The sequence below is a fragment of the Exophiala dermatitidis genome, assembly GCF_000230625.1.
Source record: "Exophiala dermatitidis NIH/UT8656 unplaced genomic scaffold supercont1.2, whole genome shotgun sequence".
In the NCBI taxonomy this organism is placed as follows: Eukaryota; Fungi; Ascomycota; class Eurotiomycetes; order Chaetothyriales; family Herpotrichiellaceae; genus Exophiala; species Exophiala dermatitidis.
In genome coordinates, this window is record NW_008751647.1 from 3,686,529 (window position 1) to 3,712,243 (window position 25,715).

Sequence of the window (25,715 nt, forward strand, 5' to 3'; positions counted from 1 at the left end):
CACGATCATAGTCCTTCATATTCCTCTTTTCCGTTACAATCCCATTGAGGTGGTTGCAAAAAGATATACCTTTCCCCTCCTGTGCGCTGGTCGGAACTGAACATATAAATCTTGCAGCACGACGAAACGCACACGCTGTCACCGCTACTCACTCAAGGTCTGGGGCCTCAACCTCACATTCTTTTGATTGAATACGTCTGCCACAACGCCGACAGGAATAAAGGTTATATAAGTAGCTGGTACACCTTGAAAGTTGCCCATTGTACAGGCTGCGGCAGCCGACCTTGAAACAAGTCAGTACGACGCCGTTCTGCGGCCATTGAGCTACCATGGCCCCTACGACAAAGCCAGAAGGCCAGCTGAATATCAATTTATCCGGATTGAACACCATTAGCGAGCCTCCTACGGTGCCTACGACGAAATCTCCTTTTGGTGGACCAAAGTCCTCCGGGTTGACAGGTTTGTCTGGTTCAAGAGCAGGAGCAGGCTCTCCTCTTCACGAACAGACTTCGCGACTGTTTCCCAAACGCACTCGAGAACTACAATCTCAGACCACTGGTCTGTCTTCAAACATTTGGGGCCCTCCTACAAGCGGAACTTCCACCCCGCTTTTCGAGATTCCAGAGTCCCCCAGTCAAGACGGTTTTCCCGACCTGGTGCCCCTGACGGAAACCGGTATAAACAGCCCAGCCAGAAGAGGTCGTGCAGGAACGCTTCCGTCGAGAATCTCGCCCGTTGGCACCATTAATGGAGTCAATGTATTGACCTCGAAAACTTCGCGGCCCACACCCTCTACCAGCCCCTTCCGACCAGGCTCGACATCGGCCGCGGAGACGGCTTTCTACTCGAATGCATCAAGCTCAGCCAACTCAGCCAATTCTGCCCTGCTCTCCCGACTACGGGCAGGTAGCATGCCTCAGCGGGCGAGCTTGTTAGGACAGTCCAGCTCCTTCGGCCAGGCTGCTTTCAACTCCGGATGGGGCACCAGGACTCGTGCTGCTACTTTGACCAGTATCAGTTCCGCCGAAGACCCGACTTCACCTCAACAGTCTGGCCTGAACATGTCCGACTCGGGAGTCCGCACTCTTGACTACCTGGGTCTAGCAGAGCCCCCACCACAATCGAGATTGTCGGACGCAATGCGGCACGACGGGAATGACCCTTCTCGGACGCAGGATTCTGGATTGTCTGACGTCCTGGCCAGTTTTGGTATGCGCAATTCAGGTCGCTTCCGATCATTTTCGGTCAACACGCAACCAAAGTACGGCAACGAAGGCCAAGATGATGACCATGCCCACACCCAATACCCGAGTGGGACCTTGACACCATCTGCGGCGGCTGCTCTGGAAGCTGAATACGAACGTGTCCAGGAAAAGGTCCGTCTTCACAACCAAGCTGTTCAGGCCTTTGCTGTGAATGCTAGTGCTGCACGTCCGCGCGCCCGCACTGCTGGCCTGGTGGAAACCCCACAGCGTACGTCGCTCCGCCATTTGGTGCGTCCCGATGACACCGACGCCACGAACATGGGCTTCGATATGCAGAGTTCCAGCGGCATGGAAGAAGCTGCCCTTTCCGACGCTTTGCAGGGCTTAAACATTATCGAGCATGGGCAGCTCCCGTATGAGACCATGGAGGATCCAGAAGTCCAGCCGTCGCGGTCTTTATGGATCGGTTCCATCCCCAACTCCACCACCATGTCGTCCTTGGACGCCATCTTCAGCCGTTTTGGGCCGATCGAGTCGACGAGAGTGCTCACCCACAAAAACTGCGGGTTCGTGAACTTTGAGTCCGTAGAGCCTGCTATCCGTGCCCGCCACCTTCTCAACGGCCAGGAAATCTTCCCTGGAGCAGGCCCTGTTAGGATCGGGTTTGCCAAAGCTCCAAACGCATCTGTATCTTTGACTCCAAACCAAAACAGCACTCCCCCACCGGGCTCACAGGCGGTTACAGGATCGCTCGAGACTTCGCGTGGTAAAGACGGGAATGTGGGCACAACGGGTGCAACCAATGCCGAACAAACCCTTTCTCAGCCTACTGGTGACCGTTTGGCCGAGCTGCAGCCGGAGATTTTGCAAATTGTCCTGGATTTTGGTGGCCAGCAATCAGACCTACCTTCAGTATCTGCGAACCTTGAGAGTGCCATACGGTATCAGAAATTGGAAAGGGAGATTCCACCCATTCCAGAACCGAGTGCGGCGAGAATGTATGATGCTCCTAGGTTACGAGACTTCCGCAAACGGATTGACAACGGTGCCTGTGGACTTCAAGAAGTTGAGCAGATCGCCATCGACATGCTTCCTGAAATTGCAGAGCTTTCTTCTGACTACCTAGGGAACACCGTAGTCCAGAAGCTTTTTGAATACTGCTCGGAGCAAACCAAGGAGCAGATGCTGACACGCATTGCTCCACATTTGGCGGAGATTGGAGTGCACAAAAATGGAACATGGGCAGCGCAAAAGATCATCGACGTGTGCAAGACTGAAAGTCAGACTCGCATGATTGTCGATGCGCTTCGTCCATACACTGTTGCCCTTTTCCTGGATCAATATGGAAATTACGTCCTGCAGTGCTGCCTTCGCTTTGGCTCGCCCTACAACGACTTCATTTTCGAAACCATGCTCAGCCAGCTTTGGGAGATTGCGCAAGGCCGATTTGGGGCTAGAGCCATGCGTGCTTGCCTGGAGTCGCATCATTCTACTAAGAACCAGCAACGCATGATGGCCGCAGCAATCGCATTGCATAGCGTCCAGCTAGCACAAAATGCCAACGGAGCACTGTTGTTGACGTGGCTGCTCGATACATGTACCTTCCCTCGCCGACGATCCGTCCTTGCCCCTAGGCTGATCCCTCACCTCGTTCCACTCTGCACTCACAAGGTTGCATATTTGACCGTGCTGAAGGTGATCAATCAACGGAACGAGCCGGAAGCGAGAGATATGGTGCTTAAAGCTCTCTTCTTCAGCCCCAACGACGCCGTTCTCGAACAGATTCTGTGCGATCAGACGTCAGGAGTGACGCTAATCTTCAAGATTTTGACCACGCCATTCCTCGACGATAATATGCGTCCGGAGGTCGTGCAGAATGTTGCCCGGGTGCTTACCAAGATTAAGGCCCAGCCCAACCAAGGTTACAAGAGAATCATGGACGAGGTCGGTATGTCCATGCGACCTAACCAGGTGCCGGCCCCGCAATATCCTGCTCACGCGCACCCGTCCACGAATGATCGAGGTCGCCCGCCGACACATGCGCAGCAAGCCTCTGGAAGCGGACTGCCGCCCCCGAATTTCCCACGTCAATCCAACGGCGGTTTCGGACCTGGCGCCAATGCTAATGCCTTTGAGAACGGGATGAGCCCCGTCAGGACGGGATCGGCTGAATCGTTCGGTCTTGCACCATACGGCGTGAACGGTTTCCAAGGACAACAACCATACTCTCAACTCCCATACCAGCAGGTGACTCCGCAGACTCAATATCAAAACTTCCCCAACCAGGGGCCACGGTCGAGCACTGGCTATATGTCCAGCGGTTATACGGGCTTCGCGACGCCCCCCTCTGTCGATCCTTTCCGCACTCTGCAGAATCCCTCATCATCGCCTTTGTCTTTCTCTGCCCATATGAGTCCTGTTATTGGTTCGGCAGGATTCCCGGGGCAGAACTACCTTCCGACAGGGCCCAATAACGTGTATAACTATCCCCAGCAACAGCAGTTCTTCTATTCGCCTCCGGTGCAGACTGGCTATTCAGGGGGACGCGGGCGCAGGGTGAGTCAAGACTCGGAAGCCTACTGCGTGCGCCGACTAACTTTGATCAGCAGAGATAGATGTTATCGGCACCGAACATACCTTTGACGATGGTGCAGCGCACGTCATATGATAGCAATGCTGTCGTTTCTGGAGACTCTTTCAAAACCCACGAATCTTCACGTCCAACTGTGCAAGAGCTACTCGAATGCCTCTGTAGCTTGAGGAGATGTATTACGCTTCTTGTGTGCATTGTAATTGGACAGGTATGGCAATGTTCAGCTCTGGGAATGGGGTGAGAGTTCAGGACTGGTTTTATATACAATCAGCCCGCACTCTTTCAATTACGCCTGCGGACGGCCTTCTTTGACGACGAGATCATCGTTCTATATCATTATTTCTTTCTCCGATACAGGGCATTCTACCTTGGGAGGACGGCATCCTGAAACCAGTCTTCTTGTTCGGGTCTGCGAAGGCTCACCTTGTGGAGGGGCGTACTTGGGGAGCAGTCGAAAAAATAGCGAGGGATCTGGGCGGAAGGAGGAAGGAGGAAGGCCCACGCTGCCGGACGTGTTGGCCCAGGTCTGGCTTAGCATGTGCCTGCAAAAAGCAGACATCAACATTGCACAGCAATTCGGTATAGCTATGAATTTGGTGTTCTCGGTCACGAGACAGTCCCCGTATACACAATCACAATGCTGAATGCAAAGGCGAATGATGGCGTTGTGCGAGGTACCCTTGTGTCGATGTGGGCTCCAAGCACACGTTCAACTCACGAATAAGCACGCAGGCACTAGAATAGACTACTAGTAGCTGTCGTGAACTGCGCAGTCTCATAGAAGCCAGTGCAGGCGTCATAACAAGTAGTAGCACAACATTGTACAATAATGTTGTCCAGTATGTAGTACAGTGTAGAAGGTTGTGCAAGGCGCAGTGGAGGCTCTTGTCAGGGTCACAGATGATCGAATCAGAGGAGGCGATAGACGCGAGGCGGATGCTGGGGAAGGACTCGGATCATGGATGCGTCACTTTGAGGCCAAAATAAATCGACGTTGGAGCCAACTTTAAATAAATGTCGGGAACAAACTTGAACTACAACTAGCAGCAGCGTCATCATCTTCTATCACACTCCAGTTGTATGTCCTCCACCAACTACCTAAACATTTCCTACGGCTCGCCTCCTCGCGCTCCATCGCCGTAGATTCTGCGTCAACCAAAATGTCACTCGCGCCAGAACGCATCAGCGTTAAGCGCAGGCGATCCGACGAACCCGTCGACACTCTGTGTATGCCTTCGCTGCTCCGCTGTTGTTGAGAATGCCTATCTAACATTCCGTACAGATCTTGAGCATGGCACTGCTCCCGACAAGAAACGAAGAGTCACCGACTTTTACTTCCAGCGTCTGCGAGATGAGATCATCGCACCCATTTCCCAGCGAGAGAAGAGCCCGGCGATGCGTCAACCAACGCAGCTCTCAATTCCTGGTGTTCCCCCTGTTCGGTGGACGTCGCCGGGTGACGACAAGAAAGACTATGAGAGACTGAAGGCCAAACTCAAGGAGAAAGCAGACGACGGTGCGAAGACACAGGAGAGCCTCTCCGCTCCTACCACAGGCAGCCTGTCCGCTCCCCCTACACCTGCGCCCGCCTCCAGGGAAGGCCCGCACCTAACTCGCCGGTTCCACCTCACTCGCAATCTCTCGTCGGCCTTGTCTCCTAGCGCTTCTGGCGGCATTAGAAAGCAGAAAAGTTCGATCCGCCCTCCGCTTGCCACGTTTGTCGAAAGATATGGTGCCTCGGTCAGCCATGAAGAAAATCCGCTTTACAGCGGCAAACCTGTGGACAAATTGTTGGATGTCCGCGCAGACGAAGCAGCAGGAGACAATGAGGGAGAGAAGGAAACGCCCGACGCCGAGGGCTTGGAAAAGTCGAGTCGGACACTCATGAATACATTCCTGCAACCCAGCAATCGTGGTGTGAAGAAGGGAACGTCAATCAGAGATCATCCTAGTACCTGGGACCATGAGTCAGACCAGCTCGCGGATGAGCTTGCTGCCTTGGCCATGGAGTTGGACCCCGACATCAAGCAAAAGGCTGAGGCTGAGCATTCTTCTCAGCCGGCGCCGGCTCCCCAGGACACCAAGATGACTTCACAGTGTCGAGAGGACGACTATGTGTACGAAACATACGTGCGGGTTCGCCAAGATGATAAGACTCCTGATGCAACGAGAATGGTAGAGCCGAACAATGTCGGCATCCTGGTCATTGAGGATGAGGACGAGGAGTTCTGGCAAAAATATGTTGACAGTGACGATGATACTGATTGGGATTCAGAAGATTCAAATGGTAAGCAAACTTTCCCGGATTTCCGACTAAAAAATATTTTGATTGACTCAATTAGCCGAGGACAATCCTGCCAACGACTATCCAGAGGACGAGGTTAGCTCCGACGATGAGTACGGCTATAATGCCTACAAATACCGCCAGTATGGGTCCGACGACGAGGCTTTCAGAAGTGACGACGATGCCTTCCATGAGAACAACAACAAGTGGTAGATACACTGCTGATTCGTATCAGCCATGTTTGAGTTAACCTCCCGAAATAAGATGTCCAACGTTGCTGCCGGTGAAGCGGAGCGACAAGCACCTTTTCCATTGCAATATTATCTCCAGACCAACCTGCCTATTGATTCATCACTGCTTGCGTTTCGGATTCGGTGGCTGATATCGATGCAAAGGTAGCATCCACGCATACCTGTACGGTGTTTGGGCAATCACGCCCCATTCTGCTCGGTCTTCGGGCCGGCGTTTCTCACCCGGTGTGCGTTGTGCTCTGACTTTTTCAATGTGGTGACTGGTGAGGATGCGGTAGAATTTGCACTGGAGTCCTGCTTTGCCTCTCTGTTCATGGAACTGCTGCTGAAAGGCCTGTTGAACCCGGCTCCAGGGAAGCGCTAGGTCGATGCGATGGTACCAGATGAACATTGCTTCTTCCTGATCATACTTGTCCCTCGGAGGCTGCTTGCGCTTGTTGTCGTTCAGAAGATAGCTTATGCTCATTGCATTGGCTCGATTGGCTCGTCTTCCACCTCTGCCCTTCTTGCCTGGGTTGGCGTTTCGGTCGCATCTCATGTTGGGCGAACGGTGGTCGGAAGAGTGGTATAATGGTAGAATTGGTCTTTTCTGATGGAGGCTCAACTTGCGAGCGAGGACAAACGTGGCCAGAAGGGTGAATACCAGCCCAAATATCTCCAATGGAGCGGACAGAGTGCAAGACGAAATCGAATCCATGGGCATCTGTCCCAGGGCAGATCGCAGCATGGTTCATGAGCACGACACTATATAAATATTCGTTAGGAGCAGGTCAGGGAGCCCTTACCCCGTCCAACCAAAGCAGCTGCATCCCGATAGTCGCTCGTTCGTGACGAGTGGTGCAGACATCCACATCTTCGCCTGGATTTGAAGTATTTGTGCGACAGCGGATACGGGAAGACAAGGGAATATCCTGGTGCTTGTCGTCTGCAGGACCCCCTTCAGCACCTGGCCTGTCAGGGTGGCTTTTACACAGCCCCAGGTTTGCTGAACCAGACTTCTCGCGCTTTAGGATGCTACCATTTTCAATTTTGGTGGAGGTGTGGGCCGCTCGCTCAAACCGACGACATTCAACGTCTGCTATGAGCACTTCAAAGCACGGCCAGCTTGAAGTCTTTGCAAAGATTCCACGAGACAAGTGCTGTTGGCCAAAGCGTCCCAATGAGGTTTATTCCACAAGCTTACGGCCTGCACCGGTGTCTATCCTGCCTGACGATGGCAGCTCTATTGGCTTCGGTCACAGTCGGCCGCAGTGACGAAAACACACCCTCCTAGCAGCAGACACAGATTCAGCTTCCAGGCCGGCCTCACTCCATGATAGGCTGATTTGTTGTATGTCCGTGATGGGATCGACTTAGCAGGGGTTGATGGCACTCTAGGATCCAGCAAGGTGAAGATATTTCCCAACGATGGCCATGGCTACGGCAGGTGCAGGAAAATCTCAAGATCCAGACAGCCGCCTGCATAAGCCAAATTGCCGCCTGGATCGAGGCTAGGAGTCCGAGGACGGTGCTGGGTGAGCGAAGCCGTTATCGACCTTTGGAGGTATAGTCCCTGCTATGAGGGAACCAGCGGCTTCCTATTCGCTAGCGACAGCAGCAGTTTTCATGTCGGCAGCAGGTCTTTTTGATCGCAGATCCAACTAACTGGCATCATATCCTGCAGTGGCTCGCATCAGCCTCAGGTCATGGGACCGGACCGGAGAGCCCAAAACCATGTCCCGAGCCAATCAAGGCCGTGTACCATATTCTGTGCAATTTCACTGTACAGAGAATGACGACCGGGAGCCGGGACACGCGGCATGTGATGGCCAGATTCGCCGGTGATAAAGCCCTCCCAGGACGACCGATGCAGCGAGGATTGCCGCAGTCCCAGCCATAATCATGCACGACCCCTTGTAGATTCCGAGACTACCATCGCAGTATGGCTGGGAAGATTGTCACCAACTCGGTTCTGAAGCACAAGGCCTGGCCCATGTGAGGGCAGAGGGCCATGGCCGTTGCGCCCACGACACAGCATCGAAGATTTTGACTTTTCACCCTGCTCGCCCTGGTTGCTGATGTCCTATGCAGTCTAACCACCAGTTCTCCTCTCTTCCTTGCAGCACTCCCTTACCACCCTTACTTAGCTCGGGATGGCCAGGAGTCTCAGCCGCGTGAATACCCTGTTATTGGTAGGACCATCTAACCAGCAAAATCAAATGGTTGGCTTGTTTCCCTGCGCTACCTCTAACGCTCCAATAGCGAGCCGTGCCGTCCGGACGGCTCCAAAGGAATGCTGAAGCATGAGGGACACTGGCAGAGAAAAGATGCCCCCGGTCTTGGAACTTGCGATACAGCATACCTTTTGTACTTTAGACAGGAATGTTATCGGGAATCCGCTTCTGCACAGATCGATCGAAGAGCAGCACGGGGGAATTGGTACCCATTAGAGTTGTTGATCGTTTGGCAATCATTCTCTCTTCAGTCAAGAATCGCCTACGATACTCCACCATCTCATAACCTCGCGAGTTTCCCTTTCTGGACTTATGGCCGGCTGGGGTTCCTTATGCACGGATGGTCAACCTGCCGCAGCTTGTCCAGATGCAGTCTTGCCCCGAAACCTGGACGAGCCCCAGACTAATGATGAGAAAACGAAGCAAGTCGTCCCAACCGCCACCGCGACATGTCACGTATTGTACTTTTGCAATAACTACTTTGGGTTTCTCAATGGTACCGAATCAGCGAGAGTTGTGGCGTGGGTCACTTTCCACCATCTTCTCAAAATTCGGATTCATGGGTTCAGCTTTGAAACCTTCTCAGCGTGGGAATTCTTCCCATCGCTTCAACTGCCAGTGCTTTGAGGCACACCTCCTCCTATAAGCTTTGGGGGACCTGGAAGATGTGACCGGGCAGATTTCCTTCTACAGCTTTCAGCACTCAAAACAGTCAGCCTCCAAGCGCAGTTACATCCTGAATGACCTCTGAAGCTGGAACGTCGCCATGGCCATGGCATGATCACCGCCACACCTTCGAAACTAGGTGCCAGGCTGGTACGGTCGTCAACGCAGGGTACCAGGATCAAGGTCGTCCAGAGGATGGCACTGGAATGTGCTTTCTCACCGCGCCATCCTGGCCTCTTCAGAGGGGTTAGGAACATCATGCCACCAACACTCAATCATGGCCTTAGCGTAAAATAGGTGACGACGGGATTTGCTGGGCTTCCCGAGCGCTTGGAGCACTGGCAAAGCAGTGGATAGTCATCTACCACCCTGACTGGCTTCGGCTTTGTGGTCGGATGAAGTCCATCACTGCAGGTGCTTGCGACAAACAATTCAGTGCCACTCTCTGATACGAAGGACTTGCCGCACGGATTCATGGGTCTTCCTTGGGCATCCCGTGGCACTTGTAGCATTGTGAGTCGCCTCATTCGACACGACAAAAGAAACATGCAAGCCATGACCGGCACAGGTATATCCATACGGCAAGGTCGAGGAAAGGATTGCCGGGCCCAACGGGTTGTGAGTGTCAATAATGTCATGCAAGCCATTCTGATTTATTGCTTCCAGTTTTCCAGATAGGCGATCGCTCAGCTGACTCTTCAATGTTGTCATTACTGATGGACAGGGTGTCCGCACCGCATTCCTTCTGCCTCTTGACTCCGCTGTTAGCCGCCGTGAGAGGAAGGAGCAGGAGCCTCCGACCTACCCTTGTTATGTCCTTCGTCAGCATTTGCAACCTTCACGCGAGATACGATCATTGCAGTCTTGCAGAGAGGCTACTGTACTGTATGTTGGTGTGAATCCAGCGGCAGGCAGGAATCTGAGCCTTACTCCACACACTCTCTACCCTCGTGCCCTCTTCTTGCTGATGACACCAGCAAGGCCAGCAAGGAGCGGGGCGATCTCGGGAGGATATGAGTATGTATGTCTGTGTGGTCGACTTCAGTTCCCATACACGAATCCTAGCGTGTCTCGGTCGGACTTAAGTCCTTCTGTGTCGTTTGTCCACTTGCAACTGTAGGTAGGTCAAAGTAACAAGAGCGAGGACATGGCATTCTGCGAGGGCGGGTTGAGTGTCCTGACTGTCCTTTCAGCGGTGGGTACAGCAAGGGGAGACAAGATGAATTGGAAATCAATCAAATCACCGACCCTTGGTTTGTCCTGAGATTGCCTGGCCTATTACCCAGTTGGCAGCTAGCAGCTACCCACACAGTACGTATCATGCTGGGCTGGGGTAGGATTCCACCTCTTCAGCCATTCCCCTGTCTTTGTTTTTGCTTTTCTTCTGGTGCTCATTCGTCTATCGCCTCACTCGCCTAGGGGGCCTTTGCAACACTGGGGCCAGGAGGGCAGGAGGGCGGCATGGGCTGTGACTGCCGGCCGGCTGGCGTCTTCACGGGTCTCGCTGGCATTTTCCTTGCGTCACCTAGATGTCTCTCTTTCTCTCCATGATTCCGATCTATCTACATACCCTTGATCTTACGGCCCAGGATTCTTCTCTTTTCTGCTGCAACGTCGCTGCCGTGCCGCATGATTCTGCATGGGGTTGTTCGGTGGCTACTGGTAGTCAGACTTGAACATGTTCCAAGTGGACCTGACATGCCATCTCGTCTGCCTGATTATTGGTAAATCAGCCCAGGTATGCATGTTCCTTCCATCGTCTCTTTTTTTGGTCTCTGGTGAAGTTTCTCGTGTGGCAAGTGACAGTTGAACTACATACTCTACTCACTAGCACACTAATTTCATGCAACCCTCCACGATATAGACGGGGAAATCATCGATCCTATGGAGGGAAGTGTGTTATGTCCCGACATCATACCCTGGCACTGGCTATAAACTAGCCTGCACATCTGTGTCTGTACCTATGTACTGTATAATCAAAGACTAGGGAGAGGCGCTGCTGCTGCCGGTACCACTGCCACCGCCACCCCCTTGTCAGAATCACTCCGACACTGACGGACACACCGGTTGCCGTGCCCTGCCGTCCCTGCTCTGTCAGGCTTGCCTCGATCTTCAAGACCCTGTCGGTTGATGTATCGGTTGGCTTGGATCGAGTGAATTCAGCATCGACTCCAATTCTCGGATTCATTACGACACGATATGAATGCGAATACGAGGATGGTGACGGCCACGACCCCGAGGAGGACAAGAACGGATATCCCAGCGAGAGCGATACCAGTACACCGAGGGGACCTGGGGTCCAAGTACGTGTTATATAGAGTCGAGAAGAAAATAAGAATAAAAAACCGAAAATGGAAGAAAGGAACCATGGCCGAAGGCTGCCACTGCATACTATGTCTTGGATATCTTTGGGCTGCTCATAAACCTATCATTACACTGCTGTCATCAGCGAAAATACCATCTCTATCTCCATCTTTCATCCGCTCCATTCGACGCATTATTTTGCGTTGCTTCGCTTCGCTTCGCTTCGTAGAGTATCTGAGCATCGGAAATGGGAACATCCGCCCCAGGATTTAGAAAAAGATGACTCTCTCTACAAGGGCCAGCGCCAGAAAGACCAAACAAAAAGAAAAGGCGGCGAGTTGTGTAGCAGTAGATGTACGCATCCCTGGTTCGGCGAGATCATAGCTTTTCGACTAACAACTGCTAAGTGCTGTCCGCTTACCTTACTGTTGAAACTGTGAGACGCCAAACAACCTAACCCCTCCAAAAGAGTGAATCAAAGACCGGATTCGCTGCGTTTTTTCTTTTTTCTTTCTTCATCCATTGCCGGAAGTAGCATTTGTTGTTTCATGCGCCGCATCCACTTGTGGCGGAGGTGCGCCTGCCACCGTGAGTCTTTTCGCATCGACTCCATCCGACGTAGTTGCTGTGGTGGCATGGGCATGCTGCTGTACATTACTCACATCTCCCAGTGGTGTCCTTTTCGCCACGCCGGGCGCCGCTCGATCACCTTCTACTGCTGCATTTGAAGGCGGCTGCGGCGCAGCTATGGTGCTGGAGTCAGGCCCCGGCCCGCCACGCCTCGTTGGTGGCCTATAGGCCGAAGTGCTCGGTCCTCTGATCCCTGGGAGAGGGCTGTTCAAATTTGCACCGGGGACACCCAGCCTTCTGCTCGGATCTGCTTGTGGGTTGATGATACTAGTTGCCAGGTTGGTGGTGTCGGGCGTCAAGTCGCGTTTCAATGGGATTGATCTGTTGTGCGGGACGCCGGACGTTTTGCGGATCGACGGGCTTTCGGCGTGCGGATTGAACTTGGGCACTGCGGCCGGAGACGCCGCGATGATGTTGTTGTTTTGATCTATGTGTCCTGCAGCTTTGGCAGAGTAGAAGCCAGCAACAAGAGGAGGATTAGAGTTGTTCTGCCCATTGGTCGCGTTGGCCAAGTTCTGTGATGGCACGCTGGGGGAGGAAGATCGGGACATGTCATCGGAGTTCGGTCTTTGTTCTGGTCCAGTGCCGGTCGCCTGCTTATTGAGTGGACCTTTTGCCGCCGCCGTCGTCGCCGTCGCCGTGGCCACCGCTGACCGTTGGCCAGGTAGTGGTAGTGGATGAGGGATGATGTTCGAAGCAACCGCACCCTGAGCTTGCCGCGGAGGAGGTCCTGCTCGTAAAGACGGCCCGGCAGCAACAGGTGGTTTTGACGGTGTTGTCAGATCATCTCTAGATGGCGGCGGCATCCGATCTGATGAATTAGACGGATTTCTGTTACTCGCTGCTGAGTCTGCGGGCAACGCTACCTCGTCCGGGTGCTCAGTATCAATTCCATCAAAGTCGGCCACCTCGAAATCATCCAGGTCAAAGGTATCATCGAATTCGGTCGATGACTCCTGTGGCAGTTGCAGTCCTCCTTGTACGGTTGGCTTGACATCCTCCTCTTGCTTCTTAGGTGCAAAGTCGGAATGACGATGAAGGTTGTCAGGATGGAACTTTGGTGCGCCGACCTTCATCTTGGTGACCTTGGCCAGATATCCTTTGTCGTACACGCAGTTGCCCAGAACGTTTCCAAAGTTCCTCAGCGCTCGTTTGAGTGCGTCTGTGGTCCCTTCCTTTTTGGCCTTCTCAAAAGCCGCCGCTTTGCCCTTGCAATTCTCAATCTGGCCATATCCGATATCTTCATGATACGTGCCGTTCTTCAATGTGACGCGCACAATAACCGAAAGCCCTAGAGTGATCTTTCCTGTCTGAGGGTGCTCGTCGACAAAGTCGATCTGGATGTTTTGAATCGAACTGCTCCAGCCATTGAATCCAAACACTTCATTCGCGAGACTGATGGCCTTGTCGGCGGAAAGGTAGTGTACTCTTGAACCACCCGGACCCGCTCGCGCAGATATATATTCTGGTCCTAATTGTTTGTCCAGCCGGCTTTGTAAGGTGGCAATCTCCTGAGCTGTGTATTCCGAAATCCGCGGCCTCTGTTCTTCGAAGGGGTTCGTGCTGTGCTGCCCGCTAGACTTATGTTGGTCACCGACGCTGGGAGGTAACACGTCAGCGGCACGCTCATATAGTTTGGCACATAGGGTGAGCTACTTACGCAGGCATCATGAAGGCATTACACAAGGCCAGAGACGTGCTATACTAGAGCGTGTATTGGGTTCGCCCGCACGGGTGCAGTAATCCAGATTATTGCAGTGCGGCGATGTGCATGTGTTGAACATGAACCAACCTGGAAGACCAGCGGCGCGTGGCGTTCAAGGCAGACGCGTCTCATAGGGATCGGACATCGCGCCCTCACGTGACTTGGTCCCACCTCTCAGCCTTGCGGTACAGCCTTGCCGGTGTGCATACAGCAAGCAAGTAGAATTCGCACGAGGAAACATTCGACGCAGAATTGGGCACTATTACGAGCAGATATATTCAAGCTTTTAGGCTACAACTTTTCAAGACACCCATAACCGGCATGTACCATCCCCACCGGCACTCACCAGCCATGGATGTTGGGGGTGCCAGTCAAGGTCCATCACCCCTAATCCCCCGGTCACCTTGTGTCCGCGCAGAACTTTCAATGGCACAATTTGTGCATTACTCATCATGTCGCTCGTCACTTGCCCGTGGAAGACCTGAATGCTCCCGTCGTCGCTACCATCAGCAAACAGCGGGTACCTATTTGTAGCCGGATGAAACCGCACGGAACGAATTGCCTTCTCATGGAAGCGGAGTGTCTTGTATGGACGTGGAGACAAGTCCAAGTCCATCCACAACAGTCTTCGGTCATAGGATCCCACAATCAGATTGTCCGATCCTGCCGTCGACGAACTGGTCGGATGAACATCAAAGCTGCTGATCCATCTGGCACCGGGTTGGATGATTTTCAGCAATGACTGTTTAGACAAGTCATAGGCTCGAATGACCCGCTGATTGGCCACAAACAGGATGGGCCTGCTGGGGTGAAAGTGAGCAACTTGGGGAGTGCCTCCGCCCTTAAGTCGTTTGCGGAACGGTAACTGGGTTTGATGCTTGGAGATCGTATGGATGGCAATCGCCTGCGAAGCGGGGACAGTGGTGGCGGGGCAAATGGTAACAAAGTGATTCCCACTCGAGTGGAATGACAAGGTTTTGGCCGTATATCCCAGATGAATAATGATGGCGACTCCCTGCTCCCGTTGACCTGATGAAGGACGGCTCCATTTGATCGAGGACGACTTTGAAGTGCTATTCTCGGACGCAGCATAACCCCATCCTGCATCAAGCAAAGACTGGGCAGCTTCTACCTCCGGGCCATTATCCGTTCCCAAACGTGGAACACATAGGAATATGTCGTCTCCGGCGCAAGCAGCAAGAATGGGGACTTCTTTGCCAGGTCGCCACCGGACAACGTTGACCGCAGTCTCGGCACCGACAGAAACCGACCAGACCTCTCGTTGGGGTATCAGTGTCCAGACCCGTATAGTGCCGTCATCACCACCACTGGCCAGATATTGTCCAGTAGGATCAATCGCCAATGATCGTACTCGGCCTTTGTGGCCATGGAATCGACCAGCTTCATGGGTGGGGAAGGGCCGGAGCTCATCAGGGTTAGGTAGCTTCGGTAACAATGATTCGGGATCGATGTTGAGTTTTGTTCGACGCACACGCGGAGCAAGGTACAGGTCCAGGCAACGTTCGAATTTTTCCTTGATAAACCGTCCATATCCGGGGACTTTTCGTAGGGAGGCGTAATCTGTAGGAAGGTATTCCTTTTCCCGGTCCTCTTCGTCCATCTTCTCCCATTCCTCTTTCTCCTTTTTATCGGGAAGATACTCAGGTGGAGGGTGATAACTTTCATCAAATCCGGGAGGTGGTAGTTTAGGAGCTGGCATATGCATGGCGTGCTCCGGCCGGGGCTTTTCGTCCGCCCAAATGTCATACTTGGGAACTTCATCCTCCTCGTCTTCGTCTTCCTTGGGAGGCTTGTAGGGCAGAATACGCCCTTCGCGGATGGCTTGAACAATTTTCATCACGCGTTTGGCCTCATGCTTGGACGGCACAAACCGCCGCTTAGGTTCCGGTGCTGAGTTGAGTGGCATGGTCTCCGTCTTGCTAGTAAACCATTCCACTGTGGGTTCGTATGGATCGTAGCCATCAGCTGCAACTTCATTCATCTGCACCTTTTTCAAAAGTTCCAGCTCCTCTTTACTGAGCTGCAAAGGCTTGCCGGTGGACGGATCTGTCAAGCCAGTCCATCCTTTGGGAATTTCAATACTATCCAGAAGTGCATCCAGTGCCTCTCCCCTTGCAGGTCTCATGATCTTCTTTCCATTGATATTGTATCCAATATGAGGATACGAGTCGTAGAAGGACAACGGTATATTCCCAATTGTATTTGCCTCTTCATCAGGAACAGAATAGTCGGAGTCGTCGCCAGGGTCAATTTCGTCGTATACATATCTGTCGTTACCGTTGGCATCTTTGACGATCCTGTAATTTGGCTTTTCCTCTTCGGAGATTTCTGCGTCCGGATCATTCTTCGAAGCTGCATTGTCGGAGATGGTAATGTCCACACCGCCTGACTGGACTTTCTTCTTGGGAGTCAAGAAGTCACCGTCGTCTTTGGCATCCGAGCGCAACTCGTCGCTGTCGACCGACACGGCATCGCTGTCATCCTCGGCGCCGCTGGATGGGTGCTCTCCGTCACTGTCGCTCTCGGATTCGTCGCCAGAAAGTGTACCGTCCAACTGGCCAAATTCGAACTCATCTCCAGACACAACGGCCGCATCCTCCTCAACGTCCTTGGTCACGGCCTTCCGCTTCTTTGAGTCGGCCATGGTGGGGTTGGCTGGCTGTTTACTGGAAAGTTCAACTGTGAAAGCGCAGGCTGGAAATTTTTTGGACATTTGTGAAATGCATCGGAGACAAGGCGCCGTATCGCCGATGAGGCGCCCAGCTGAGTCAGTGGTTATGTCATCGCCGTCCCAATTCATCTAGCGCCTCAATTATCTTTAGTCAACTACTACGGTACCACGGTGAGTCCGCCATCGGATGCCTGCGCTTTCAACATTGACATGCTCGATGTGTTATTGAGTCGTCGTGATCGAGTCCTTGTCCATCGAACATCGTCTATCAGGAGCCATGGCATGTAAGGAGACCGCGGCGGTGTCCCTCAGCTCCTATGGCCCAGACCCCATTGCGACGACCTTCGCCGCTACTGACTGGGTACCGGGTATCGGGGAACCCGAGATGCCCGCGTACAGCGCAGCCTTCGACGCCGATGTCTCGGTGAAGAGGCACGCTGCTTGTGATGAATGCAGTTTGTCTCCCTTCACTCATATGGCCGCCAATCACTGACCATTTTCCTACTTGCAGGAAAACGCAAACTGAAGTGCTCCGGCGAACCCAACGGGTGTGAACGATGTCGCAAGCAACACTTGACATGTCACTATTCTGTGCAGAAGCAGATGGGTCGGCCACGCAAGAGGCAGAAACTCGACTACAACACTGATGACTCTGTCAATTCTATGGGTGCCGGTTATGCAGGGCCGATGACTAGTGGACAGACAAGTCAGGATGCCCCTCGAGAGAACACATACCTTTTCAATGCGTCCAATCCGTCAACATCTCACATCAACCAACAGTCTGGCAAGCAGACCAGAGGGCCATATGCACATGGTGTACCACCTCCAGGAGATGGCGGCAGCCGGCATACAGTCAGGGGCTCGACTAGTACTTCGCCATATGACGAGCCTCGAACCCCGCCAACCGACCCGGCGTTGGCAGGAATGGTACCCGAGTTGAACGCCCCTTACCCCACCGATGTGTCGTTATGGCCTGATTTTGCGGACATGAGCCTCTTAGCAATGCCCGCGCATGACAGCCATGGAAAGGAGGGGACGTATTATACCGCGGATACGTCACTTCCAGCTACAGACGCGTCTGAGGGCAATGGCGAGTCAGTCACCACTACCACGGCCGGTGACTACAGCTTCGATCCCGACGCCGATCCCAGTTCATTGACACAGTTACCCGCCATTCCCGACTGTCCCTGCCTGCCGAACCTATATCTCACGCTGTCGACACTATCGACGCTTTCAGCCCTCCCCATATCGTCAGGGACAATCGACACATTGCTACGGGCCCACCGGACCGGCCGTGAAGTGATCTACTGCGCCGTATGTCCGCAAAAGTTTCAATCTGGCTCGCAAAATTTGATGCTCAGTAGCACGCTGCTCACCGTGCTAGCTGACCAATGGCATCGAGTGAAGAAGGCGACGGCCATAGACTTGAGAAAGGGGTTTGGCGCGCAACCGCAACAGACCTGGTCGTCTGCAGCAACATCATCTTCAGCAGCCTTGTCCTCGGCGGAAACCGATGGTGGTATTATATCGCTCCCGAACAAGCTTATGTCTGTGAGAGAAGATTTGGAGTGGCGCACATTCGGCTACAAGCTGATCCGGGCCTACGTCTTTGGCGATGCCCCGGTCCCAACGCCACCAGATTTGCAGACAAGTGGTCGCAGTGGTAGTGGCAGTAACAGCAACACTACTCCCGCCCTGGCCAGCAGTCTAGCCTCAACCCCTTTGGCAGTGGCTGATGCCGCAGCAGCAGAGCCTATCTATACACTCAGCGATCTGTGCAACGCGCTCGAGAGACGGCAGAGACAATGGCACGGCCTGCTGCCCGGGTGCCACGAGTTTCCCGCCCGCCTGACGGACGACTTGACCAGGGGACATAGTGCCGGAATGACCCTGGAAGATATAAAGCGGTGTGAAGACGAGACCAATGCCTCGGGCGATGGCTGGTTGTGCCTCAAAATCGCGCGGCACACAAAGTCCGTCATGAGCAGCCTGGACAGCCCACCGCCGCGGTTGATCACGTCCGTAGGTGCCTAAGTGATGATCCGGCCTGATGTAGTCATACGAGTTCTATGTTGTCGGACAAGTAACGACCCCATAATACCAATACTCGAATACTTATGCTGGCACATTGAAAGACAGTGATATAATGATATACTGAATGATATACTTTTTTAATCTAGAGGAGATAACTCCGCAGGTCTTAGCATGGCACAGAGGAAAACGCATCAAGGGTCACGATCGATTACTTATGATTTGGAATGGATTCCCACCATCAGGGTGAAGGGTAAAGATGGATTGCAAAACTATAATAAGTCGATAATGCTATGGGTATTGTGCTCTTTTTCTGTTTGTGCAACATGCAGGGCAAATAGGTATTTTTGTATTGAAAGAAACGGGATTTTATCAGTAGGTACTGGTATAGGGGCCATATTGCTTGTTTGTCACTTGTGTTACAGGTCCCAGCAACCAATTCCCCTTCTAGAGGATGACGCACTTCTTAGGTAGACCACAGGGCCCACTCTCCTCCTTTTCATCGGTATCCAGACGCTGAGAGGGGGTGGTGTTAGTCTTCGCGGCGGCGGGTGTTGTTGTTGATGTCGTTGTTTGATTATGGGCGGCAGTCGTCGTTGTCGTCCCAGTAGTAGTAGTAGTAGTAGTAGTAGTAGCCTTTCCGGCAGCGCTGCCATCTAGTCAAGCAAAGTTGACGCGGGACACGGTCTCGTAGAACGACTTGCCCTGGGCGGTGGCGAGCTCAAGCTCGTGGGCCGAAGGTTGTCTGCTGCCGTCGCCGGCGGCGAAAGTGCCTGCGCCCCAAGGCGAACCGCCACGGGCCTCGGAGAGATCGGCCAGCAGGTCGAACGTCTTTGCGTAACCGAGCGGAACGTAGATCATGCCCTGGTGGACCCAGGCGCTGAGCGCCGTGATGGCCGTGGTCTCCTGGCCACCGCCCAAGGTGCCGGTGCTGACGAACAGACCAAAGTATTTGCCGTGCAGGGCGCCGCCCATCCACAGCTGCCCGAGTTGGTCGATGAACGTCTTCCATTGAGCGGAGAAGTTGCCGTAGCGCGTCGGGATGCCGAACAGGAACGCATCGTATGTCTTCAAGATGTCCGGAGTGATGAAGGGAACGTCCTGGTTCGGGCCCGGTGCGTGCATCTTGGTCAAGACTTCTTGCGGCAATGTCTCTTGGATTCTGCAGGGAAATATTGTCAGTTTGAATCAAGAGTGAGTTGAGTTGGCCGGACTGTTCAGAATCACGTACTGGTAGAGGTCGGCGGTGCCGCCGGCTTCTTCAATGCCCTTCTTCTCGGCCAGCGCCAGTTTGGCAACGTGCCCGTACATCGAGTACTGTGTAACAACATATGTCAGCTCATAGACAGATGGAAGGAGCAGAGGCATGTCTGCCCCGCAGTAACAACGCCGTTGTATGTACGTACATAAACAATGGCGATCTTGGGAGCCATGGTGAATAGTTTGGTGTATAAATGGATTGTTTGGAGAGAGGGGACAACGAGACGTTCGTTCTATATTGGGGACGTAGATGATGGGAAGAAGACAAGCAGCCGGGACAGGGAGGAAGCTTCGAGCCTTTTTGTATCCGTCCGCCAGGTAGCTCAATCACCACTCATAAAAGCACATCCAAGGCCCCCCGGCCCATGCACGGAAGCGCTGAAGGGAGGATAGACTCGGAGGGGTCACCAATGCAGTCTCCATGACAATAATGTCGCGGGCGCTAGGAGGCCACCTTATCGATAAGAGCTCTAGTCCGTGTATTACCTTATCATTACGGATCATTCTGGGCTGGAGCCATGATGGGGCGCACCGGGTCCCTGACAACAACGGCTTGTATTATGGTTACAATAGTCTGTTTTCAATCATTGTCCACGGGCGTATTTGACGTCCAGGGAACTGCCAAATCCGGTTACTCACCATGTATCAGTACGGTATGCTGTCAAAAACCCCCTCTCACTGTCGCTTACGAAAAGCTGACCGAGACTCCAGGCTGACCAATCGCAATAGCCCCGGGCTTTGAAACCCGCGGAATAATCGACTACTGGCATTTGACTGGTTCCAGATTCATGTCGAGGTCTCTCTTGTCCAAGTTGATTGCAAACCGTTATTCATCGGTCGATTTCTTCATAACCTGCCCCTGTCTATCCTCTATATCTAACTGCAAAAGGCATCTCGCGAGGCCTGAAACAAGCAAAGTCTACACTTTTCCTGCAGGCTACGCTGTCTCCTGCTACTGACTGACAAATGATGCTTCTGGCGCGGCCAGAACCAGCAAGCAGTCGGACTCGTCGCAAACCAGGGGCCTTGAGCAGCGCCGACGACTAGGTCCCACACGTCGATCAAGAGTTGTTACTCTTCATCCCACTGAACCTGCTGTTGTCGCTCCCAGAGTCGGTTTGCACTGTTGACAATGATCTCGGCTCTGGCGAGAAGCTTAGCCTTGAATTTCTCGGCCGCCTCGCCCTGTAGTTTCATCTTCCTTGCCTGAGCCTGCATCATCACGGGTACCAGAGTGTGCGGATCGGCCTCTCCAAGAGCTCGAATACTCTTGAACCCATTCTCCCAGAAGATGCGTGCCATCCGACTTTTGACAAACGCGACCTGGGCCATTTCGAGCAAATCAGCCCTCGCTCCGGCTCGGAGCCGATCCAACATGTGTTCTAACACGGCGGCGAGCATACCCCAGCCCATTCTTTCGCAGAATTTGATCATCCCGGCCGCGAATCCGTGACAAGTCTGAGCCAGATTCTGTATATGTCCTCGTGGCACCGAAAATTTCACACTGACTTCGTGCACCGGCATCTCATTGCACAGATCGCGCAGTTGGAAGGCTGAATATACTCTACGGTAAACTCGCGCCAGTCGCTCTTCTTCTGGAGTGTCCTCCTTCAGTTTTCCACCACTGTTGACAAGCCGATTGACCAAGGCCGGGCTGATACCGATCAGTCGGATGGCTCTCAGACCACTTTCGTCCAAAGCGTCCAGTTCATCGCGAAATGTCGGCCAAGATATTTCCGCCAACCCGCTTGTCTGGACGGGGGTGAAGAGATAAAAAATATGCAAATCACCATCCATCACGAACGACTCCAGCGCGCGACGCAGTTCCGAGTGAACGAAAACCCCGTCTTCCGGGCTGAGGCCTGAAGCCACCACAGCGGTACCAAGGCTAGTGGGTTCAAGGCAATCTTCATATTCCGTTCGCCGAATCAGGCCACTTTCGAGCAACTCTTGGATTGATGTTTCAACCATGTCCATGACAGTGCCGTGCTCCGTTGTATGCCAGACCAATGATGAATGGACATATCTGTCTAGCACTGTTCTGCTTGATGCCATGCGAATGCCTATGACTTCGAGGAGGGCTCTCTTGATTCCTCGTTTCTCGGGAGTCAGGCAGCTCTCAACAGGAGGCATCTCAGCCTCGAGTAGCTCAGCGACCGCTTCCAGATCAGCCTTCTGGCAACATAAGTATGTCTCTCCAACCTCGTCTTTACCTTTTCGGCCTGCCCGCCCACGCATCTGACGAAGCATCGCTGGCCCAACCAAGTCTCGCCCCATTCGGGCCCCGTTGAGTATAACCCTCCGAGCTGGCAGATTTATACCTGCCGCAAGACTGCACGTTGCAACCATAACTTTAAGAACGCCAGTGTCGTAGGCCTCGGCCACCAGGTTGCGCTCCTCGACAGTCAATCCTGCGTGATGAAAGCCAACCCCACAGGGTACTGCTTTGGAGAAGGTGGACTCAAAGCCTCCTGGTAGTGCATGTAATGATGCCAGGAGATCTTGCCGGAGGCCTAAAATACCCTTATCAACGTGATCCACTGGTAAGGCATCAGCAATTAGCGTCGCAGTCCGTTCCACCCCCTGACGGCTGCTGCAGAATACCAAGGCGCCATGTCCCGCAACGGCCGTTTCTACCGCCAAGGCGACGACAGCGTTAACCATGGGATTTTGGAGATCCCGATGTTCAGACCTTGAGATAGTGCGCAATGGCTCCGGTCGCTGGGTCGGTAACGCATCCCCTGCAGTCAGCTGCGTAGCAGTCCGAAAGAATTCCTTGGCGTTCGCTGTGAGGTAGATGCCATTGTTATAAACCAAGTGCTCTTCGATAGGGATAGGACGGTATTTCGCGATGTAAAATTTTGCCTTCAACCACTTTGCCAGGAGTTGAGGGTTCGGCAGGGTGGCACTCATGCCAACGACCTGGACGGGTGTCTCCAGAGACATCAATTTCGTGGCAAGAAGTTCCATCAGATAACCTCGATGTTCGTCATTGAGCATGTGTAACTCATCGAGAACGAGGATGCCCAGCTTCGCATCTTTGCCTTCTTCAATAGCAGAATTCACCAGGGAATTGGCCTTTTCAATCGTGCATACCGCCACATCACAGTCTGCCCAGTTGACTGTGGACTTACTGCCACCAAAGAAGCCGGCCACTCGTACCAAGTTACTGGGTCGGCGCCATGTCGGATTCGGCGTCCCGTCCAACTCTTCGATATTCTTGGAGACTCCATCAACCAGAGCGCGTAGCCACCTTAGCTTCTCCTGTACTAGAGCAACGTACGGGAGAACTAAAATCGCCTTCTGGCCGGGGTTGTCGATGATACGCTTGAGTAACAGGACATCAGCAACTAGAGACTTGCCGCCTCCTGTGGGTGCAGTGTAGACCAAATTCTGCTCTCCGGTCAATAATCCTTTACCCAACAGGCAGGACGACTGCCACGGATAGATTGCATGTACTCCTAGAGCAGCGAAATTCTCTATCAGCTGAGCAGGCAGCCCGTAAGCCGCATGGCCAAGTGTAAGCAGAGGATTCTGGGAAGGTCCCGGCGTGGAAGAAATAACATGGCGCAATTGCGCCGGGGTACGAGCTGGCTCGACGCTTTCGCTGGGGATAATGCGGCTAGCCTGTAAACGGGGAGGGAACGGTGCCTTGACTTGGTCGGGGAGCTTCGCATGGGCCGCTTGTGGCAGTGAAACCCTTTGATTGGGAAGTTTCTCTTGTCGATGGTCTATATCATCATTGGGCCGTTTAAATCCGGCAGCAGGCGGGACATTATACGTTTGATGGCGAGCCAAGTCTATTGTAGTTGGCTGACCGTAGACAGTGGTGGGCTGGTGCCAGGCGTTGGCCATGACCGGCTCAGACGCAGATCATTGCCACCATTGAGGAGAAGACTTCCGACGGACTACAAGCATGCCGATGTGCACTGTCAAAACACCCGTAATAAGAACTTGCAAAGAGAATACCGCGGCGTTGGCGAGATGGTCAGCGAAACGTGATATGCAAAGATGAGGTGAACTTCAAGTTGAAGTATATCAACATGCAGGCCACCAGCCGCTAAAGTCTTAGGGCGGGCGCCACTTGACACGTGAGATAAATAGGCGAGCCCGAAAGAGACTAGCCCAAGCTTAGAGCAAGCGCACCCTGGAGTTGCGCCGCCAAGCCATTCAATTCGACGTCGATTCACTGCCAGTGGCACGGCAAGCCTGCGACTTGAACTCACCTTAACCTGCTCTCCCTTGCGCTGTTGGAGGCTGTACCCAAATAATAGCGCCGGCAATGACAGGTATCAACAGCAGCCATGAAGCATTGTGATAGCGCCAGGCATGCGAGCAGGACCGCGGTGTATGTATACATGAGGTAGGCCGCAAGAGGGCTCACTTCCCAAGTGGAATTGAAAGCCAGGCAATCCTACGCAGGTATGTAATGATGGAGGTACCAGTAGTGGGAATGCTCAGAGGTGCGGTCGAAGTTCTGTTTTTAGGGGCGCCATGGGCGGGCTAAATTATGGTATGAAATCAGCCAGTTTGGGGCTTTGTTGCCCGGCTGCTTCCGGGGTCTTGTCGAACTCACGGCAGGGACAGCAGAGGCCACAAGTATCGTCTCTTTGCGCTTCCAGGACCTAGTCAGCGTCCTGTCGAGAGTGCCAGTCGAGGAGCTGGGAAAGAGATGTGGTCAAATTTAGAGGGATCTTGGTGGGCAGTCCGCGGTCAGGTGACGCCAAGATCCTCCGGCACTAATGACGGGCGTGTTGAAGCTAACCGTAAGGATGCTAGGCTAAACTCTGGCAGAACCCAGCTGTCCCAACTACTGGGCCCTACTGGGCCCTATCATAGTACTAGTAGTACAGTACTCTCTGATGATACTGCTAGAAGTAATGAGATGAGGGAGGACCCAGTCTGAACCACTCTAATATAACACGGTTGCCATTTGTTAGCATGATCACGGCCACTGACACCGCCTCTGACATTCCGTCAACACCCACCCCTTCAAGTTCAACTTCACCACGAAGCCAATATCCCCATCTATAACTTACTCGGCTGCTCCAGGCATCACAGGCACCATGGCGGGCCAGGTGTGGTTGTATTTACTAGGTACTATAAAGTATCTGTTAAAAACACCCGGCATGTCTCAGCGTCTTACGGTGGTGCCCCGGATGCCTGGTGATTCCTCTCTCGGGCTTCTCCTCGTCAAACGTGCCAATAATTCACCGACTCGGAGCAAACTGTCTCGCTCTGCAACCAGAAGCTCTGCCGTTGTTCGCCTGACTATTTAGCACATCGTAGGACTAGTAACGTCGAGGATTTTCACTACTCTACTAGTGTCCCTGATCTGACTGGCACATCATTACCTTGACATTGCATTTCCTTTACCTTGTTCGCCGAGTTCTGTCCTTCCCCGAACTGGGACTGGATCTCTCCCACTAGTATTCCTCTTTTCTTTTCCCCATCGCGTGGCCCTTCCCGCCTACTACCACTACCATCCTCCTACCTTGCCAGTGCTCTCTTCTTCTCTTCACCCACCTCTTTCTCATCTTTCAACTCCCCTACCAGTACTGGCCATCGACAGGGGTTGATTCCTGGCCATCGCCCTTCCTCCTCGCTGGGTAGATACTGCTTCATCGTCAACTGCCTCGCACCGACCGCGTTGCAGTGTCCAGAACCACAGGGCGGCCCCATCCAGCTCCCGATAGAGGCGCTAACCCACACGCTGGACTGGTCAGTGGCTCACCCTGGTCTAGGCGCGTGCCTTACAATATATCGCCCACTTCCTCACTTCCGCCGTCCGTCCTACTTCTTCGGCATTTTCCTTTCCACCTCTTCACCACAATCCTTTCGGTTCCCCATTTCTCAAAACAGCGTATTTGCAATAGAAACT

General features: G+C 53.3%; 8 protein-coding genes across 8 annotated transcripts; 3 read left to right on the plus strand and 5 right to left on the minus strand.

Annotated features, from left to right (window-relative positions):
* Positions 1–329: 329 nt before the first annotated feature.
* HMPREF1120_02799 (uncharacterized protein) lies at positions 330–3,848 on the plus strand (the record flags this gene model as incomplete). Its single annotated transcript, XM_009156845.1, has 1 exon — positions 330–3,848. One exon carries the CDS (start codon positions 330–332, stop codon positions 3,846–3,848), a length of 3,519 nt encoding a protein of 1,172 aa, XP_009155093.1.
* Positions 3,849–4,958: 1,110 nt separating this feature from the next.
* HMPREF1120_02800 (uncharacterized protein) lies at positions 4,959–6,295 on the plus strand (the record flags this gene model as incomplete). The annotated part of the gene is made up of 3 exons (XM_009156846.1): positions 4,959–5,025; positions 5,081–6,085; positions 6,141–6,295. The coding sequence occupies 3 exons, from the start codon at positions 4,959–4,961 to the stop codon at positions 6,293–6,295; spliced, it is 1,227 nt and encodes a 408-aa protein (XP_009155094.1).
* HMPREF1120_02801 (uncharacterized protein) lies at positions 6,063–8,487 on the minus strand. Its single transcript, XM_009156847.1, has one exon. It carries the CDS (start codon positions 7,058–7,060, stop codon positions 6,434–6,436), a length of 627 nt encoding a protein of 208 aa, XP_009155095.1. The 5' UTR covers positions 7,061–8,487; the 3' UTR covers positions 6,063–6,433.
* A 3,077-nt stretch (positions 8,488–11,564) lies between these two features.
* On the minus strand, positions 11,565–14,001 carry HMPREF1120_02802 (DNA repair and recombination protein RAD52). Its single transcript, XM_009156848.1, has 2 exons — positions 13,807–14,001; positions 11,565–13,745 (listed from the first exon to the last, which is right to left on the minus strand). Exons 1-2 carry the CDS (start codon positions 13,815–13,817, stop codon positions 12,032–12,034), a joined length of 1,725 nt encoding a protein of 574 aa, XP_009155096.1. The 5' UTR covers positions 13,818–14,001; the 3' UTR covers positions 11,565–12,031.
* A 90-nt stretch (positions 14,002–14,091) lies between these two features.
* On the minus strand, positions 14,092–16,670 carry HMPREF1120_02803 (uncharacterized protein). Its single transcript, XM_009156849.1, has one exon. It carries the CDS (start codon positions 16,583–16,585, stop codon positions 14,153–14,155), a length of 2,433 nt encoding a protein of 810 aa, XP_009155097.1. The 5' UTR covers positions 16,586–16,670; the 3' UTR covers positions 14,092–14,152.
* A 150-nt stretch (positions 16,671–16,820) lies between these two features.
* HMPREF1120_02804 (uncharacterized protein) lies at positions 16,821–18,577 on the plus strand (the record flags this gene model as incomplete). The annotated part of the gene is made up of 2 exons (XM_009156850.1): positions 16,821–16,998; positions 17,055–18,577. 2 exons carry the CDS (start codon positions 16,821–16,823, stop codon positions 18,575–18,577), a joined length of 1,701 nt encoding a protein of 566 aa, XP_009155098.1.
* Positions 18,578–18,736: 159 nt separating this feature from the next.
* HMPREF1120_02805 (minor allergen Alt a 7) lies at positions 18,737–20,376 on the minus strand. Its single transcript, XM_009156851.1, has 3 exons — positions 19,981–20,376; positions 19,806–19,891; positions 18,737–19,736 (listed from the first exon to the last, which is right to left on the minus strand). Exons 1-3 carry the CDS (start codon positions 20,005–20,007, stop codon positions 19,235–19,237), a joined length of 615 nt encoding a protein of 204 aa, XP_009155099.1. The 5' UTR covers positions 20,008–20,376; the 3' UTR covers positions 18,737–19,234.
* Positions 20,377–20,625: 249 nt separating this feature from the next.
* On the minus strand, positions 20,626–23,850 carry HMPREF1120_02806 (DNA polymerase theta subunit). The gene has a single exon (XM_009156852.1). It carries the CDS (start codon positions 23,687–23,689, stop codon positions 20,906–20,908), a length of 2,784 nt encoding a protein of 927 aa, XP_009155100.1. The 5' UTR covers positions 23,690–23,850; the 3' UTR covers positions 20,626–20,905.
* Positions 23,851–25,715: the final 1,865 nt, after the last annotated feature.

Coding starts and splice junctions, on each gene's coding strand:
- HMPREF1120_02801 (XM_009156847.1), bottom strand. CDS start 7,060: ATGCTGCGATCTGCCCTGGGACAGATGCCCATGGATTCGATTTCGTCT.
- HMPREF1120_02803 (XM_009156849.1), bottom strand. CDS start 16,585: ATGTCCAAAAAATTTCCAGCCTGCGCTTTCACAGTTGAACTTTCCAGT.
- HMPREF1120_02805 (XM_009156851.1), bottom strand. CDS start 20,007: ATGGCTCCCAAGATCGCCATTGTTTAT. Junction 19,892..19,980: donor CCAAGATCGCCATTGTTTAT/GTACGTACATAC, acceptor GTTGTTACACAG/TACTCGATGTACGGGCACGT. Junction 19,737..19,805: donor GGCACCGCCGACCTCTACCA/GTACGTGATTCT, acceptor ATTTCCCTGCAG/AATCCAAGAGACATTGCCGC.
- HMPREF1120_02806 (XM_009156852.1), bottom strand. CDS start 23,689: ATGGCCAACGCCTGGCACCAGCCCACCACTGTCTACGGTCAGCCAACT.